The following is a 15,752-nucleotide window of genomic DNA, read 5'->3' as shown; positions in this document are numbered from 1 at the left end:
TGTTTGTTTCTGACTGCATACTCATTCAGACATCTCAAAGTCAAATAGTACACATGCAACTAATTCCACATTCTTCTTCATTTAGCCACAGGCTGGGCTGCTCACTGGTCTGAGCAACACGCGGAACTTTTCCTCTGATATTTCAGCTCACGGAAAGCTACTTCAAATCTTTATTCGCATGTCTCTGCATCATTGTCTCAACTTACTGAGTTCCCACTAATAATTTCAGTAACATCCTCTGGTAATACCCAAGAGGCATTATGTGGATATAAGTTTGTCACCAGAAATGGACAAAGGGGACAGATCAAATACAAATCTGCCATGCTTGCATGGAAACAGGGGCACTAAGGTCGAGGAGCTTTCTAGACTATGAAGACATGAAGCAGGTCTGACATACAAAACATTAAGTTCTAATTTTCTAAAATGACAGAAAAGAAGTTAAACATGTAAATTCTAATAGGTTTAAACTCTAGGCTGTTCAAGTACTGTATTATAATGTGGTGACAATCCTGTAGAGGGATAATACCCAGGTATGCACAGACATGCGATATTAAGTAGTAGCTTATTTCAGATGGTGTTCCAATATTTCTTTCAGGTGAAATGATCCTTCGTAAAATTTTACTTTGGTTGGTTGGCGGTTTTTTTCAACATGTTCAAAAGTGTCTTTCCCTTTGAGGTAAAATCTTTATATTTAAAGAGATTTCTACACATCAGAATACACATGATATTTCCATTGTTTTTCTGAAAACTGGTTTCAAACAAAGAAACACACAAAATACTATTTACAATGGCAAAGAAAACTCTAAACCAAGCTTCTTGACCATAACTCTGAAATGTGTCTTACTAACATTCAAAATAAATGCCTGCTCAACTGCAGAACAAGTCTCTGAATGATATAGTCACAATTCAGCAAAGTTCATTACAAATTTATTGATTTCCCAAGTTACTTCCAAACTGGATTTCATATCAAAACACCTGATTTGAATGTAAGAGGCTACATCAGGCTTGCAAAATTAATAGTCTGTGGGTTCAATCAACTTGCCAAGAGATTTCTTTTAGCTACCACACTGGGTAGAAGTGTCATCTGCCCTAACGCACTTCCACAAATCTGGTGAAGAATCCAGTAGACAGGAAGATGAGGGCACTGGGGAGACTGCTCTCCCTTTCCTACTCATTGCTCCACTGCACAATGACTCGCTGATCATCTGCACGATTCCTTGTGCGCATCTGTGGCACAGAATCAGCAGATGGGTCTCTCAAGACAGATCTAAGAGGCCTGGTCCCTGTCAAGCTCAGTTGTTTGGATCTAAGAACACTCACTTTTGCTAAATCAAGTCAGTGATCTCTATTTCCATGCAACTTCCAAATAATATGAAAATCAGATGATCTTGTCTTGTAGCCTCTAATGCCCTGCCAGACAAGCTGGATGCGTTTGACCCGGATTCCCTGATGTGCACTCACCTGACTCAAGCTGGATGGCTGGACATCAACTAGTCTTGGAGACAGCAGGCCAGCTACAAGACACCTATTGTAGCTCTCGTGAATGGCTTCACTTATTGAAGGACCAGATCTCTTTAAAAAATTCAAGGTCTGAAACATCAATCAAAACCCACAGATTTAGACAGCATTCTTATCCAATCACTAAGGTTCTGGATAACCACAAAGAGAAATAGTAATAGAAATGTTCACTTAAACTGCCAGAAAGCTTGCATCAGAAGGATGCTGTAGGTTAGAAATCTGAGTAAGCAGGACTATGGAGAGTCTTAAAGACGGCAACCAAGCCAACAGTTACAGTTTAAAAAAAAGAAACTCCTGTAAAACAAAAGGTCATCCCTTGCAATGCTTAATTAAAGATTGTTTCTGTCAATACACAGGCTGTTCTTTTTCCTTCAGCACTGACACAAAAGACATTCTATACAAACTAAAACTAACACACGGCTTTAAACCACACTTTGGAAGACCCTTGCTATGCCTGTTTGTGGAGAAGCTCATTTATGTTGGAAATATTTAGTGAGCTGAAACTTAATTCAAATTTGTCACAATCTGTGCAGTGCCTAGGAAGTTATAATTCCATCAAGTTTGCAAGAAAAAAAAAATAATTTCTTCTCAAACACTCAAATAATTTTTCATTTTCTCCATTCTGTCCTGCCTTTTCAAGTGAATCAGAGATCAAAACCCTAACTCAAGATCATGCAGGCAGTTTGACTGATGGGTAATAAAGAAGGAACAGCTTTCCCTAACTTCCCCAACGTTTTTGTTCTTGCTCCTAGCGCAATGCTGTATTCCTTTCTAGACCTTCAACCCCTGGTTGTGCTTCAACAGCAGACAAGGGTACTTCTGCAGTCCCAAGTGTGGACCTCAAACATCACCAGCTGCACAAAACTGGCAGGATACGATTGCAATTATGTGAGTGGCTGGGCAGGACGAGCATGAACTACTGCACTGAGAGCAGTGCAACAGAAAACTTAGAACAGGTACATCTCTTGACATTCTCAAGAAAGATGCAGCAAAAGATCACCTCCTTCTGGACGCCAGTGCAAGTCATGTGAACAACTCCGGAGTTCAGCAAGCACGTACCATCTGCAGAAACAATGAAGATTTGACAACATTCTGTACTCTCACAGTTCTGTTCTGACCAGCTCACGTGTTTTAAACAGCAGTATCTGAAAATATAGAACTAAGTAGCTATTTCCTTCATCAGAGCACTTACAAACTTCTAAAAAAATCATTACTGTGTGTAGAAATTCTCTCTCTACTCCTGCTGGGGTGCTGTGCTTAGAGCTTCAGTTCAAAGTCCTTTCATTTGATAAATATCATCCCTGCACAGGCTACGTTACAAAAGCACGAAACCCAAAACACAGCAGACTCTCAGCTATGTTTCACTATATTAAATACCTCATTTGTACAATGTAATCTGAGTTGGGTTTTTAGGGGGTTGGGATATTTTGGCTTTGTTTTTGAGTGACAAGCAAGGAACAGGAAAACAAATAAGTGGCATTTGACATCAGCTTAGCTCATCACTACTAAAAGCAGTGAAATACTCACCAAAATTATAGGTGCTTGGATTAAAAAACTGCTCAAGTGGTGGATAAGAAGCATGAACTCCCTGACTCAGACTCCGCTCATGTACCAGAATATCCAAAATGAGGTTTGGAGAAGTCATGCTTACTACAGCATCCAGTGACCACAATGCAAAATAGGGGCAATCAACAAGGAATTCTTCTGGCCTTAAAGAAAAAAAGACCATGGGCTAAATGCTGACTGTCAAATGCATTATTTGCACAGATATTGAAAACAACCTTATCAAAAATCTACCTTAGTGAATCTGGCATTTGAGCATGATACCAGCGATTGATGTCAAACACACCCAAATAAGTAGATGGTTTTCCCTGACCATAGGTATTCACTTGCCAACTGAAGATCGATACACTGGTGTCAGGAGAGATTGCTGTAGAAGACAAGACATTGTTTCTTATTTGTAGCAAAAATATCATATACCTGGTATTGTTAAAACATCACTTTCTGTTTTGGCTGAGTTCTGGTATATCCCTCAGGAAACATAACCCTTACTAAGAACAGTTTAAAAAATTCACATAACCATCTCTGTGATGAGAACTTGTAGGTGTAGGAACTTATAAGAGGAAAACAGACAGGCAGATTGCAGAATCATAGAATCATTTAGGCTGGAAAGGACCCTTCAGATCATTGAGCCCAACTGTAAACCTGACGCTGCCAAGTCCACCACTAAACCATGTCCCTAAGCGCCATATCTACACGTCTTTTAAACACCTCCAGGGACGGTGACTCCACCACTACCCTGGGCAGCTTGTTCCAATGCCTCACAACCAGCTTCATTGCTCTTCTTTGGACACGCTTGAGCACCTCAATGTCCTTCTTGTAAGTGGGGGGCCCAAAACTGAACACAGTATTTGAAGTGCGGCTTCACCATGGCCAAGTACAGGGGGACGGTCCCTTCCCTAGTCCTGCTAGCCACACTGTTCCTGACACAAGCCAAGATGCTGTTGGCCTGGGCACACTGCTGGCTCATATGCAGCTGACTGTCAACACCCCCAGGCTCTTTTCCATGGGGCAACTTCTGTATGGCCATCCTACCCCCAAGCAGATCAAGACTCCTGCCCAACTTGGTGTCATCCAAGGGTGCACTCAATGGATAAGACTTTCAGGCAGTGGGTACAGAACAGCATTCACTGCTTAGATTTCAAACCCATTTCTTTTATAATAACCAAACACAGGCATCAGAACAAACCTTCATTAATGCTGTCCTCTCTGTCAACATGGTTGCGAAATTTTTCTACAGTCTGACAGCTGAGTAATCTGATATTGGTGGTCTGCCCTCTCAAGGGAAAGATTCCACCCGTGACATTTAAACTGTACCTTTCGTCACAGTATTCCAGACCCTGGTTAAAAAATAAAAGAAGAGAGAAAAGGTCGTTTTGACATAAAAACGTACATTATACCTAAATATGAAAGAATGTGTATATCCAATATAATATGCATGCTATATATGTATTTTTCCTGTGAGCTTCTTTCCAATGGCAAATAGAAACTACATCTGACACGCAAGAGAATGAGGCATGAAATCGTAATGGGTAAGCTGGGCTGTAAAGGCTTTGCATGTTTTCCAAATTTAGCATTTCCCTGACATCATCCAGTTCTAAACATGTGCTGCAGAATTCCTTGCAACATCAAGGTTTCTTTACAAAGCTAAATACATATCTCCAAGGAGATATTGTGATGCATATGCATGGTGTGGCAGAATGCAACCCCCCTCTCTCCCCCTCCCTCCTTCAGTTTGGAAGGAGTAGGCACCTCTCCCTCTTTCTCTGCTACTTGAGGCTAACAGCTTCTTTTGTTTGGCCCCAGAGCACCCTGGCCAGGGCCATTATGAGAAGGGAGTGCCACAGAGCCGCTGGACGCCTGCAGCCAGTGTGAGGGATGATTGAAGGCTTCAGGGGCACCCACAGGTGGGGGTGCAGAGAAGCTTCTAGAATGCCTACAGTCAGATCTGATCAGATAAAAACGGGATTCTCGTCAAGACTCTGCCCATTGTGTGGGTCTCTCGGAGCACGAGCAAGATGCTGCCGCTGAGAGCCCCCCTCCCCGGGATGGAGACTCCGCTTGCCTCGCCGCCACGGCTGTGAGTAAAACTTCTCGCAGGATTGTGAGTATATTTATACTTTTCGTGCACATTTGCACATGTATTTTCCGTGCACATTTGCACGTGTACTTTAAATTATTTCCTCGCACAATCGCGAGTGGCTGCCGAGAGCCCCTCGCACAATCGCGAATGTATTTTTCCTTCCGTGCACATTTGCACATGTAACTTTCCATGCCCATTTGCATGCGTAACTTTCCATGCCCAATATGAGCACGTGTATAAATTGCTTCCTCACACAATCGCGAGTGGCCGCCGAGAGCCCCTCGCACAATCGCGAGTGTATTTTCCTCCCGTGCTTCCACATAAGCATGTGTAGGATTCCGTGCACACTTGCACGTGTAAGTAAATTAAGCCTCGCAGGATTGCGAGTGTATTATAAATTTACCCTCGCGGAATCGCGAGTGTACACTTCCCATACTCACTACGAGTGCGTGTATCTCTTTAAAAAAATAATCCTGCACCGTGTTTAGGCAAGTGTGTATTTCTCCGGGACTCAGGGATGGCTCTAGCACTGTTTGGGTGAAGCCACGTGCATGCACACTGTGGACCGCCTGTTGTATTAGTTGCTGCCCCTTAATAATTTTCCTCAACTGATATCCGAACCTTTATTTAAGTTACTTTTGGAGTGCTAAAACCCTGTTTCTCACTGGTTTAATAAAAGTTGTTTTGGACTCTGTTGTCCCTTAAATTAACCGCGGGGTGCCTCCGTGACACATGGAAAGCTCTTTGTTTCATGCCTTCATTACAAACCAGATGAAGCTGGAGTAGCCATGGCATTGCAGCAGCTAAGAAAATTGCACATAACGAGAGGACATCCATGTGCAGAACATCCTGAATCTAGTTCAAACACAAAATTCTGCAGCATAAAGTTGTACAACTTGTTTTCAAAAAGTGTGCACAAAGGCCATGCCCAAGAAGATTTGGCAAAAGATTTTTTTTTTTCTCATCTCTGAATTTGGATGGTAAATATGACCCCTGTCACCTTAACTGATACTCAGAGAAAAATGACCTTTTTCTTCTTTCCACATACATGCACGTCTTACCTCATACAGGACTTGTCCTGATGCCAAGCGCTTTCTGTCACCAAATGCCAACTGCAACAGATGCAAACTCACAACATCACCTTCACTGAAAAAAGAAGCAATTATGAAATTTGAGTGCAAAGCTGCTTTATAGTCCTCATTCTCATTTTATTAGATCTTGACAGAAGTTTCTTAATGGCATGCTCTTGCTGAAAAGGATAACACCACTTCCCAAAACATGATAATTGGTCACATTTAGCCATTAAACCAAAAAGGAGGTGATGTGACACTAACAGCTTCAGGGGCAAATGCTACCCATACCATTTGAGAGCTTTAACACCTTGTATGGCCTAAACATTGTTGGAAATAGTTCTTCACAGTGAAGAGCTCTCAATCAAAACTGCTGTAAAGTCAAACTTAAAACAATTGCCACTTTGTGAACAGCTGAGCTGATTAAACAACTTGCTGATGCTCAAAGAGAGAGGCCTTTCTCCCCTTCCCTTCCCAACAAAGTTCCAGTCCTTGACTTTTCTTCTGAACAGGGATTTCTTTCTCCCAGGGGAACTGAACATGAAGACTCCAAAGGCTGCTGAAGGTGGCACCAGGGAATCAGCAATTCTGTCACCACCCTCCTTTAGGGTCAGTGGGCTCTTATGCCAGTGCGTTTACTGTCATAGATCTGCAGCCTCAACTACTTTTCATGGTATTTTCAATACAGTGGTTTGCATATCATCAAATTATGAAGCAATCTTCAAGAAATAAAGGAATTCATTTAAGAATGCAAGCACAAAAATAAAGCCTCTGTTGCTTTGCCTTCTTTCAGAAGGTAGAAACAAGTAGGTCCTTCTTTACATCTGTTAAACCATGTAAAAACCTCATTGTAAGCTTAACAGCTTCCATACCCAAATCTACTGCACATCTAAATAAACAAAACAAACATACGTGTTCTAACTGTATGTGAACAAATAGAAAAAATAAAAATTAATTCAGTGGCCTAGACTAATATTTCATCCACCTTTCTTGTGTAGACTGAACAGCCCACAAGTAGCAACAATTGTAAGGATCATTCTCAGGCTCTTGAAAAGTAACGGCATAGACAGGAATCCTTCCTCCTTCAAGCTGAGAGTGGTATCTACAGGTTTAAAACAAAACAAAACAAAACAAAACAGAAGGGTGAGCCTATAGGTCCTAACTGTTTGTAAAAGTTAGAAGCTTCTTCGGAGAAAAGAGCACCTTACATGCTTGTCCTTAAAGTACAGAAGGTCATATTTCCACCTCAAACAAGTCAGGGAAGCAAATACTTTGTATGCAACAGTCAGGAGGTGAGGAATTTACTGTCCATCAAATGCAATATCCTGGTTTTATGTCCTCCTCTGCCTGAGGAGGAGGAACATAATGATCACTTCAGCTGCCAGGCAAAAAGATTGTTCCTACTTTTGTAGCCTACTTCAATATTGAACTTAAAATGCAGCATATCTTCTAAATAAATTTAAATCAGAGCCGAATACAAGTAGTCTCTTGTATCTTGGACTATGCAAAGCATATTTCTTAAAGATTTCTGAACCTTACTTGTACCTTCACAATCTGTTATTGCCACCTAATTATTCCTCCGCTGTCTGTTTATTCATCCAATAGTCTCTGCTGAGTCAGTAGAGTCACTGCAGATTTGCTTAAGTGAATCCCTATCTGAATTTGGTCAAATATTTCAAGTGAGATTGTTCTTTGGCAGACTTTAAGTAATCTCTTAATTCTTCTATTGCTCGGAAATGTACATGTCCCTTATTATCATCTCAAAGCGTTCTGAGCAAACTTTCATTCACATGTATTGTTGTCTTGGAATAGGTTGATCACCTATTTTGGTCCAGGCTAAAATGTAGGGAAGAATATATTTCCAGACACAGACCAGATACTGAGTTTTCATGTCTCACTAGTTGCATCCTGGGCCCTTCAGATAATATTATCACTAAAACCACATTATTAACATACTTAAGCCTTTCAATGTATGTCCTAATTGCGGGAACTGGCCAGGAAAAATAATTTCTAAAATTTGTTTCATTGAAATACACATATTTCCTTTCACTGAATAACTGCTGAGAAAACAAATTGTCTTGTATAATAAAATCAGCTCTATCCCATCCTAACTGCTTGATATAACCCAGAGACACATGCTTTCCACGATTCCTCAATCCACAGGCACAATAAGGACATCAATCCTAATCCATTGTGGAGAAGGTGGTCCATTTCATCCATGTGTGACTTCTGAGTTACTTCAGGAGAGGATTTCTAAACATTCCAAGATTATATTCAAAAGTTCAGTTCCTGAAAAAGTTTGTATTAACTTAACATACTACCTTCAGAAAAAAACTGAGAACCCTGCCCTTCCAGGCATGGCCAAGCGTCAAGGCCTACTTACTCCCTCTTCAAAGTTTTCATATTCCAGAGGGACAGGTAGCCATCTGAAAAACCCACAGCCAGCTGATTGCTTCTGCTTATGTAGCACAGGGTTGGTATTGCTATTCCTGAAGGATTTTGTAATTGAAAGGACAGATGTCTCCCTTCTCTGGTCACAGTGTCTCTTCTTCGTGGAAATGCTACAGGAATTCTTGTGAACACTTCCAGATCTACACACACAAAACCAGGTAATAAATCAATGTGTTATGCCATTTAGGTGACAAGATGTATAATCTGATTCTACCATCCCAGGTGAAATACCCATTTACACAACACTTTTTTGGCTATGTCCATTTTGCTTGTATGCAAAGAACAGAAGAAAACCCAGAGCAGACAGATGTTCTCACTCGCATTTCAAAACCAAGTAACAGTGTAACCTTCACAGATAAATTCTTCTAGGACTCTGTAAAGCAGGAGTTTGGGCCTCATGATGGAGCTATTCGAAGTGACCTCAACTCCTGAAGCCACTGATGGAACAGCTGAATCAGTGGATGCAGTCTGAGTAAACAAATTAGAGATTTTATTCAGCCAAATGCGCTATTTTTGACACGTTGTGTTGATTTTAAAAAACAAGCCTAAAATTTGCCCCAACGCCACTAACAGCAGCAGCAGAACATTCTCAAGAAATAGGGCAACCCTGACAAAATTTCCTCCCAGGCAGCTGAACTGACTCAGGTGGTCAAATTCCTACACCTGGCTGGCAAGAATCAGAGTAACACAGGGAACTTGGTGGGAAATGGGCATTTAGGACATTAGAAGGAGTACTAAGCCACTCACAGTTTGAGGCAGAGGTCAGGACTATACAAGGTCAACTGCCACCTGTAATCACTTGACATAAATGTCTGCACACCAGTATCTTCAATGTGGCATGCATACTGGTCATTTAAAAGACAGCAGCTTTCTTACTTTTAAATTCTAGGTGGAAAACCACAAGCTTACCTGATGCCTCTATTTCATTCTGACTGCAAGACAAATCATCCAAACAAAGGTCAACCAGGAGGAGATGACCCACATCTGTAGCCACTGCAGCCACTCCAAAGAGCCAGCGCAGACCCTGGTGCAGGTGCTGAGTGCTCACACTGGCTCCTCCATGATTAGTTATGGGCTCTATAGCAGTTACCTACAGGAAACCCACAAGTTAATGCTTAAGCTGTTTGACAGGCTAAACAGAAATCACTCACAAGTGAAGCCAGAACTAGCACATCAGAAACAAGAAAGTAAACACAGAGCATAAGACTCAAAACCAAAACATTGTTTCCAATCATATCAAGAAAAATCAAAGTATGACCTGTTCAAAAATCTGTTACTGCCTTCCATTTTCTAGATTTCCTACAGTTTTTGAACTCAACTGCAGTGTAAATGGTACTTTCTACTATTACAGCTTACCAATTTCCATTTCCTACTTAGGAATAACTAACCCTAAGAAAATATACAAAGTCTGTTATTGGCAGGAAACTTCATCCTATGGAAGGGACTTCAGAAAGAAAGAAGGACAAAACTAAATCCAGCTCTCCCACTGCTCACAGCCCATCAGTCTGTGCCTTCTCTGCCAAACAGGTATCACGATCAATCCTGGCTGCAAGTCTAACCAGGCAGCGCTCAAGCTGCATGGTGGACAAACCATTTCCATGGGAATGAAACATCTTTAGAAAGTGACCAAAGGAGATCCTGGATTAGTAAAAAAAAAAAAAAAAAAAACAACACCCAACTTTTAATGCACACCAGCACCTTAATCAATGTTAACAAGGATTTCAAAAGCCAGCCTAAAACAACAGCAAAAGGAACAGCAGCTTGTTAGATCAAAAGCCAACTCCAGCTGAGGAAAAGCACACCTGGCTCTCTCACACATGGAGCAGCCCCTGTGCAACTGGATCGCAAGGTGCAGCCAGACCCTTCCGCACACGCTGCAGCACAGCCCAGGACAGCACTGACTGCCGGGGCAGGGACACAGCACGCGGACATTCCTGCACTACAGCCAGATAACAAAACAACATGGGCCATCGTTCAGCCTTCTTACAAAAGGCAACACAATGAAGACAGGAAGCTTTACACAAGCAACAAACTTTTACAGGAAAATAGAACAAATAAGTAAACATCATAAGGGGATCCACTTCTTTGTGTTTTTTATTTTACCCACAGAGGTGGGCAAAAATAACCAAGCCCCTAGGCCCCAAAGGTTTCTCTCTCTCCCATCAAGCACTTGCTATGACTACATTGCCTGGCAATCCACTACAGAATTCACCTTTCATCTTGCTCACAAGAATTCTAATCTTAGAAGTACCTATGGTCATTTAGACAACATTTATTTTGTTTCAGATTTAATATAAATGGAATCAAATTTCTAATCTTTTCTGCTACTTGAAGGACTATCAAAAGCATTTTGATTACTCAAATTCTCTCTCTGCCAAGTGTTGATGACCCTAATGAGGAAAACAGAGCAACTGTACATATCTTGCTCCAGAACTAACCAAAGTTCAAGTGTTGGTTCTAACTTGTATTTCTCTAAGATTTTTCCATGGTACAAATGTTTCCCAATTTTAACACTTCTATTTTCCCCATAGAAGCTCCTGAAATTGCACATTTTTCTATTGCACTATGCACTTGCTTTTCATAGTCTTCTAGACTACTATCAGCTCATTCTGGAATGAACAAAGAAGTTTGTGTTAACCTCTACAAGTTAGATGGCCACAGAAGACATACCCACATGGGAAAGAGTCAGTCTTCCCACAAACTGTCAGACAACTCACTAAAGGCTCTTTTTCCCTACCCTAAGTCAGCACATTTTTATGTTCTGCTCTGAAGTCACCTTCTTGCTGGGCTGAGATTCATGGGAATGTGTCCAAGCCATTTATAGCACAACCAGGGAAGTCTGAGATAGCTAAAAGACAGTCTTTCTGACAGAAATCAAGCATTTATAAGATGTATGTTACAGACATTCTGAAGGGTGGGGTTTCTTTGCTTTCTTTTCCTTCTCTTCGTCTTTTTGTGAAAGTGGAGATTTAGGCAACTATGCGCTCTACAATGAAATCAGAAAACTTGGTTTACTGCCAGTAAACTCAAAGGATAATGGTACCATTAACCCCAAGATTCTACATCAAGGCCCTCTTGACTGGACATTCTGATGTGAACGTATATTAACGCAACATAGAAAAAACACCTCCTACAAAAATGCTCCAGGGCGAAAAGCTGAAACAGGACTATGCAGCACTCAACAATAGAAAAGCTTTGGTTCTGCAATAGAAAGCACATACCCTTCCTGGAAGAACAACTGCTTTAACCACTCGTGATATTCCAAGATCGTACAGACAAAGAACACTCCCCTCTGCTTCTTCCAGCCCGACCAAGAGTCCGGTTCTCTTCTGCCAGGAAAACTCCTTGACCACGCGAACGATGGGCGGCTGCTCGTGCACTCCACTGAAACGGTACGCGGAGAGCCGCTCTCCTGTCAGTGAGTTCACCACCTCCAGTTGAGGGCCACACGCCAACCATGCCAGGCCATTTCTCCCTGTAAGAGAAAAGAGAGCTGACTACAGCAAATTTCCAACAGAAGACTGAAAACAACTCAACAACCACTGTCACCGCCCCTTCCCTCCCATGAAAGTACCAAAAAAATGAAGACTGACTTACCTAAATCTTGGTCAGTTATTTGAAATCACCCACTGAAATCCTCAAGCAATACATCTTAAAATTAGCCACCTTATTATTTTGCATTTGCACTTGTCATTCCTGCACTGGAGAATTTTGATTGTTTGGGAAAGAGATCACAATGTGTTGATCTACAGGCTTTAGACCATATTCGGCTTGTTTTTGCTAGAAATCATCTAAATGCATATGGGAATGCGAGTCTTCAAGCACACTTCAAAAATAACAAATCTAAGCCAACTCATTTCTAGTTCATTAATATGACCTGACACATGCCTACTTCAGGCAGGGATTTGGACTTCAACATGAAATTATCTTAACACGGGCACTGCAGGAGTAAATTCAACCTTTCGCACCTGCTGATCACAGAAACAATTTAACGTATCGTGTTTCACAGAACCACTTCAAACTCCAAGGAAGTATTAACTCAATTACTGCATTTGCTGTCAGGTTCCACCTGCTCTTCACAGAAGCCTGGACATCCAGACAGGCTCCCAGCTCTACTTCCCGATCACCTAGAAAGTCAGCTGCCTAATCTGCTTAGCCACTTGCAGCAACTCTCACTGGATACTCATCTGCATCCTATTAAATACTTTGGAAATACGGCTGCAGCGCTTACCCTCTCTTATCCTCCCTCTTCCTTCTGTTTTTGTTCAGACTAGAAGAGAAAATGCAGGGGGTTTTGCCTCTGTAACACCACAGGAGAACTATTTCTGCATGTGATGTTATGATGATGGTCATAGACCTTGAGCTGGTACAAACAAATATGGCCCAAAACAATACTATTACTTTTTTGAAAACTGCCTTTTATTTATTTAAAAATTGAAGAGATCTCACTGGCTCAGCATGTTTCAGTAAATTATTTCCATAACACAAGATTGGTGCAGGTTGCTGTAATTTCAAAGTTCGATCATACTGATGTTTTAACATTAGCATTTTTAACCATTAAAACATCCTTTTTGTTCTCTCTAAACCTGATGCATCTTAACAATCCCAGCCCGACACAGCTGATACTACAAACCTACGCCTCAGGTAACCTCCAGGCAATAACAACTTTACACCAAAACCAAATTTAAAGGAAAATGCTCACCTCCAGAAAATTTCCCAAACAGCACAGAATCCAGGGTTATCTCATCTTCCCCAAGTGCCTGAATAGTCACCTCTGGAAACTGCAGCAGACTGCTCGTTACCTGAGCCGTTAGGTCTCGCATTCTTCACTGCAAATTAAAAAAAAAAATAGAATACAGAAATACTCATGTCAGCCATAAACATTTTTGAGATTGACAGAAGTTTCATCAGAATGCAGTGAATAATCTCAGGTACATCGCCTGTAGCTTGTTTCCTCAAAAACAGCACTCAGGACAGTTTTTGATCTCACAGCAGAGTAAAAGGAGAATCCTTTGCTTTTCTCATGCCTATGAGATCACAGTATCACAGTATGTTCGGGATTGGAAGGGACCTCAAAAGATCATCTAGTCCAATCCCCCTGCTGGAGCAGGAACACCTAGGTGAGGTCGCACAGGAACATGTCCAGGAGGGTTTTGAATGTCTCCAGAGAAGGAGACTCCACAACCTCCCTGGGCAGCCTGTTCCAGTGCTCTGACACCATCACTGAGAAGAAGTTTTGTCTCAAATTTAAGTGGAACCTCTTGTGTTCCAGCTTGATCCCATTACCCCTTGTCCTATCATTGTTTGCCACCAAGAAGAGCCTGGCTCCATCCTCATGGCACTCACCCTTTATATATTTATAAACATTAATAAGGTCACCCCTCAGTCTCCTCCAAACTAAAGAGCCCCAGCTCCTTCAGCCTTTCTTCATAAGGGAGGTACTCCACTCCCTTAATCGTCTTTGTTGCCCTACGCTGGACTCTCTCCAGCAGTTCCCTGTCCTTCTTGAACTGAGGGGCCCAGAACTGGACACAATATTCCAGATGTGGTCTCACCAGGGCAGAGTAGAGGGGAAGGAGAACCTCTCTCGATCTACTAACCACCCCCTTGTAATACACCCAAGGATGCCATTGGCCTTCCTGGCCACAAGGGCACAGTGCTGGCTCATGGTCATCCTGTTGTCCACCAGGACCCCCAGGTCCCTTTACCCTACACTGCTCTCTAATATGTAATTTCCCAACCTATACTGGAACATGGGGTTGTTCCTGCCCAGATGCAGGACTCTACACTTTCCCTTGTTAAATTTCATCAGGTTATTCCCCACCCAATTCTCCAGCCTGTCCAGGTCCTGCTGGATGGCAGCACAGCCTTCTAGCATGTCAGCCACTCCTCCCAGCTCAGTGTCATCAGCAAACTTGCCGATAGTACACTCTATTCTCTCATCCAAATCGTTAATGAATATATTGAATAATATTGGCCCCAGTACTGACCCCTGAGGCACTCCACTAGATACTGGCCTCCAACTGGACTCCGCACCATTGACTGCCACTCTCTGGCTTCTCTCCTTAAGCCAGTTTGCAACCCACCTCAATACTCTATTGTCTAGACCACACCTCCTCAATCTAGCTGTAAGGATGCTGTGGGAGACTGTGTCAAAGGCTTTACTGAAGTCAAGGTAGACCACATCCACCACTCTGCCATCATCCATCCACCTTGTTACATTCTCATAAAAGGCTATGAGGTTGGTCAAGCATGACTTACCCTTGGTAAAGCCATGCTGACTGCCCCTAATGACCCTCTTATACTTGATATGCCTTGAGATGGCACCAAGGATAAGCTGTTCCATTACTTTCCCAGGGACAGAGGTGAGGCTGACCAGTCTATAATTACCCGGGTCCTCCTTCTTGCCCTTTTTGAAGACTGGAGTGACATTGGCTTTCCTTCAATCCTCGGGCACCTCTCCCGTTTCCCAAGACTTGTCAAAGATGATGGAGAGCGGTCCAGCAATGACTTCAGCCAGCTCCCTCAGCACCCGCGGATGCATCCCATCTGGACCCATGGATTTATGGATGTCCAGACTATTTAATTGCTCCCTAACCCAGTCCTCATCGACTAAAGCAAACTCCTCCATTGACCTGGCTTCATCCGGGGTCTCAGGGGTACAGGGCTCCCCAGGACAGCCTCCGGCAGAGTAGACAGAGACAAAGAAGGCATTCAGTACTTCTGCCTTCTTTGTATCTTCTGCCACCAGGGCACCCACCCCATTCATCAGTGGGCCTACATTGCCTCTGTTATCAGTTTTATCTGCTATGTATTTGAAAAAGTTCTTTTTGCTGTCCTTGACCCCTCTCGCCAGCTGTAATTCTAAGGAGGCCTTGGCTATCCTAGCTGCCTTCCTACATCCTCTAACAGCAGCCTTATATTCCTCCCAAGTGGCCAGCCCCTGCTTCCATGACCTGTAAACTCGCCTCTTCTGCTTGAGCATACCCAACAGATCTCTATTCAACCGCGCAGGCCTCCTGGCTCCCTTCCTTGACTTCCTACGTGTGGGGATGCTCTGATCCTGAGCG

General features: G+C 42.5%; 1 protein-coding gene across 1 annotated transcript in view; it reads right to left on the bottom strand.

Annotated features, from left to right (window-relative positions):
• The window catches only part of LOC309437280 (protein ELYS-like), a gene marked incomplete at its 5' end in the record, with an annotated part of 50,748 nt that extends 37,243 nt beyond the window's left edge, over positions 1 to 13,505 (bottom strand). Inside the window, 11 exon segments of the mRNA XM_082047489.1 lie at positions 1,462 to 1,590; positions 2,519 to 2,580; positions 3,046 to 3,227; positions 3,316 to 3,448; positions 4,268 to 4,418; positions 6,223 to 6,307; positions 7,217 to 7,333; positions 8,615 to 8,822; positions 9,592 to 9,772; positions 11,904 to 12,157; positions 13,385 to 13,505. Of these exon segments, the coding sequence (XP_081903615.1) occupies positions 1,462 to 1,590; positions 2,519 to 2,580; positions 3,046 to 3,227; positions 3,316 to 3,448; positions 4,268 to 4,418; positions 6,223 to 6,307; positions 7,217 to 7,333; positions 8,615 to 8,822; positions 9,592 to 9,772; positions 11,904 to 12,157; positions 13,385 to 13,505 (1,623 nt within the window).
• Between the last annotated feature and the right edge of the window lie 2,247 nt (positions 13,506 to 15,752).

Source organism: Streptopelia decaocto (genome assembly GCF_964273445.1).
Source record: "Streptopelia decaocto genome assembly, chromosome: 3".
NCBI lineage: Eukaryota > Metazoa > Chordata > Aves > Columbiformes > Columbidae > Streptopelia > Streptopelia decaocto.
This window is presented reverse-complemented; position numbering and strand designations above follow the sequence as displayed.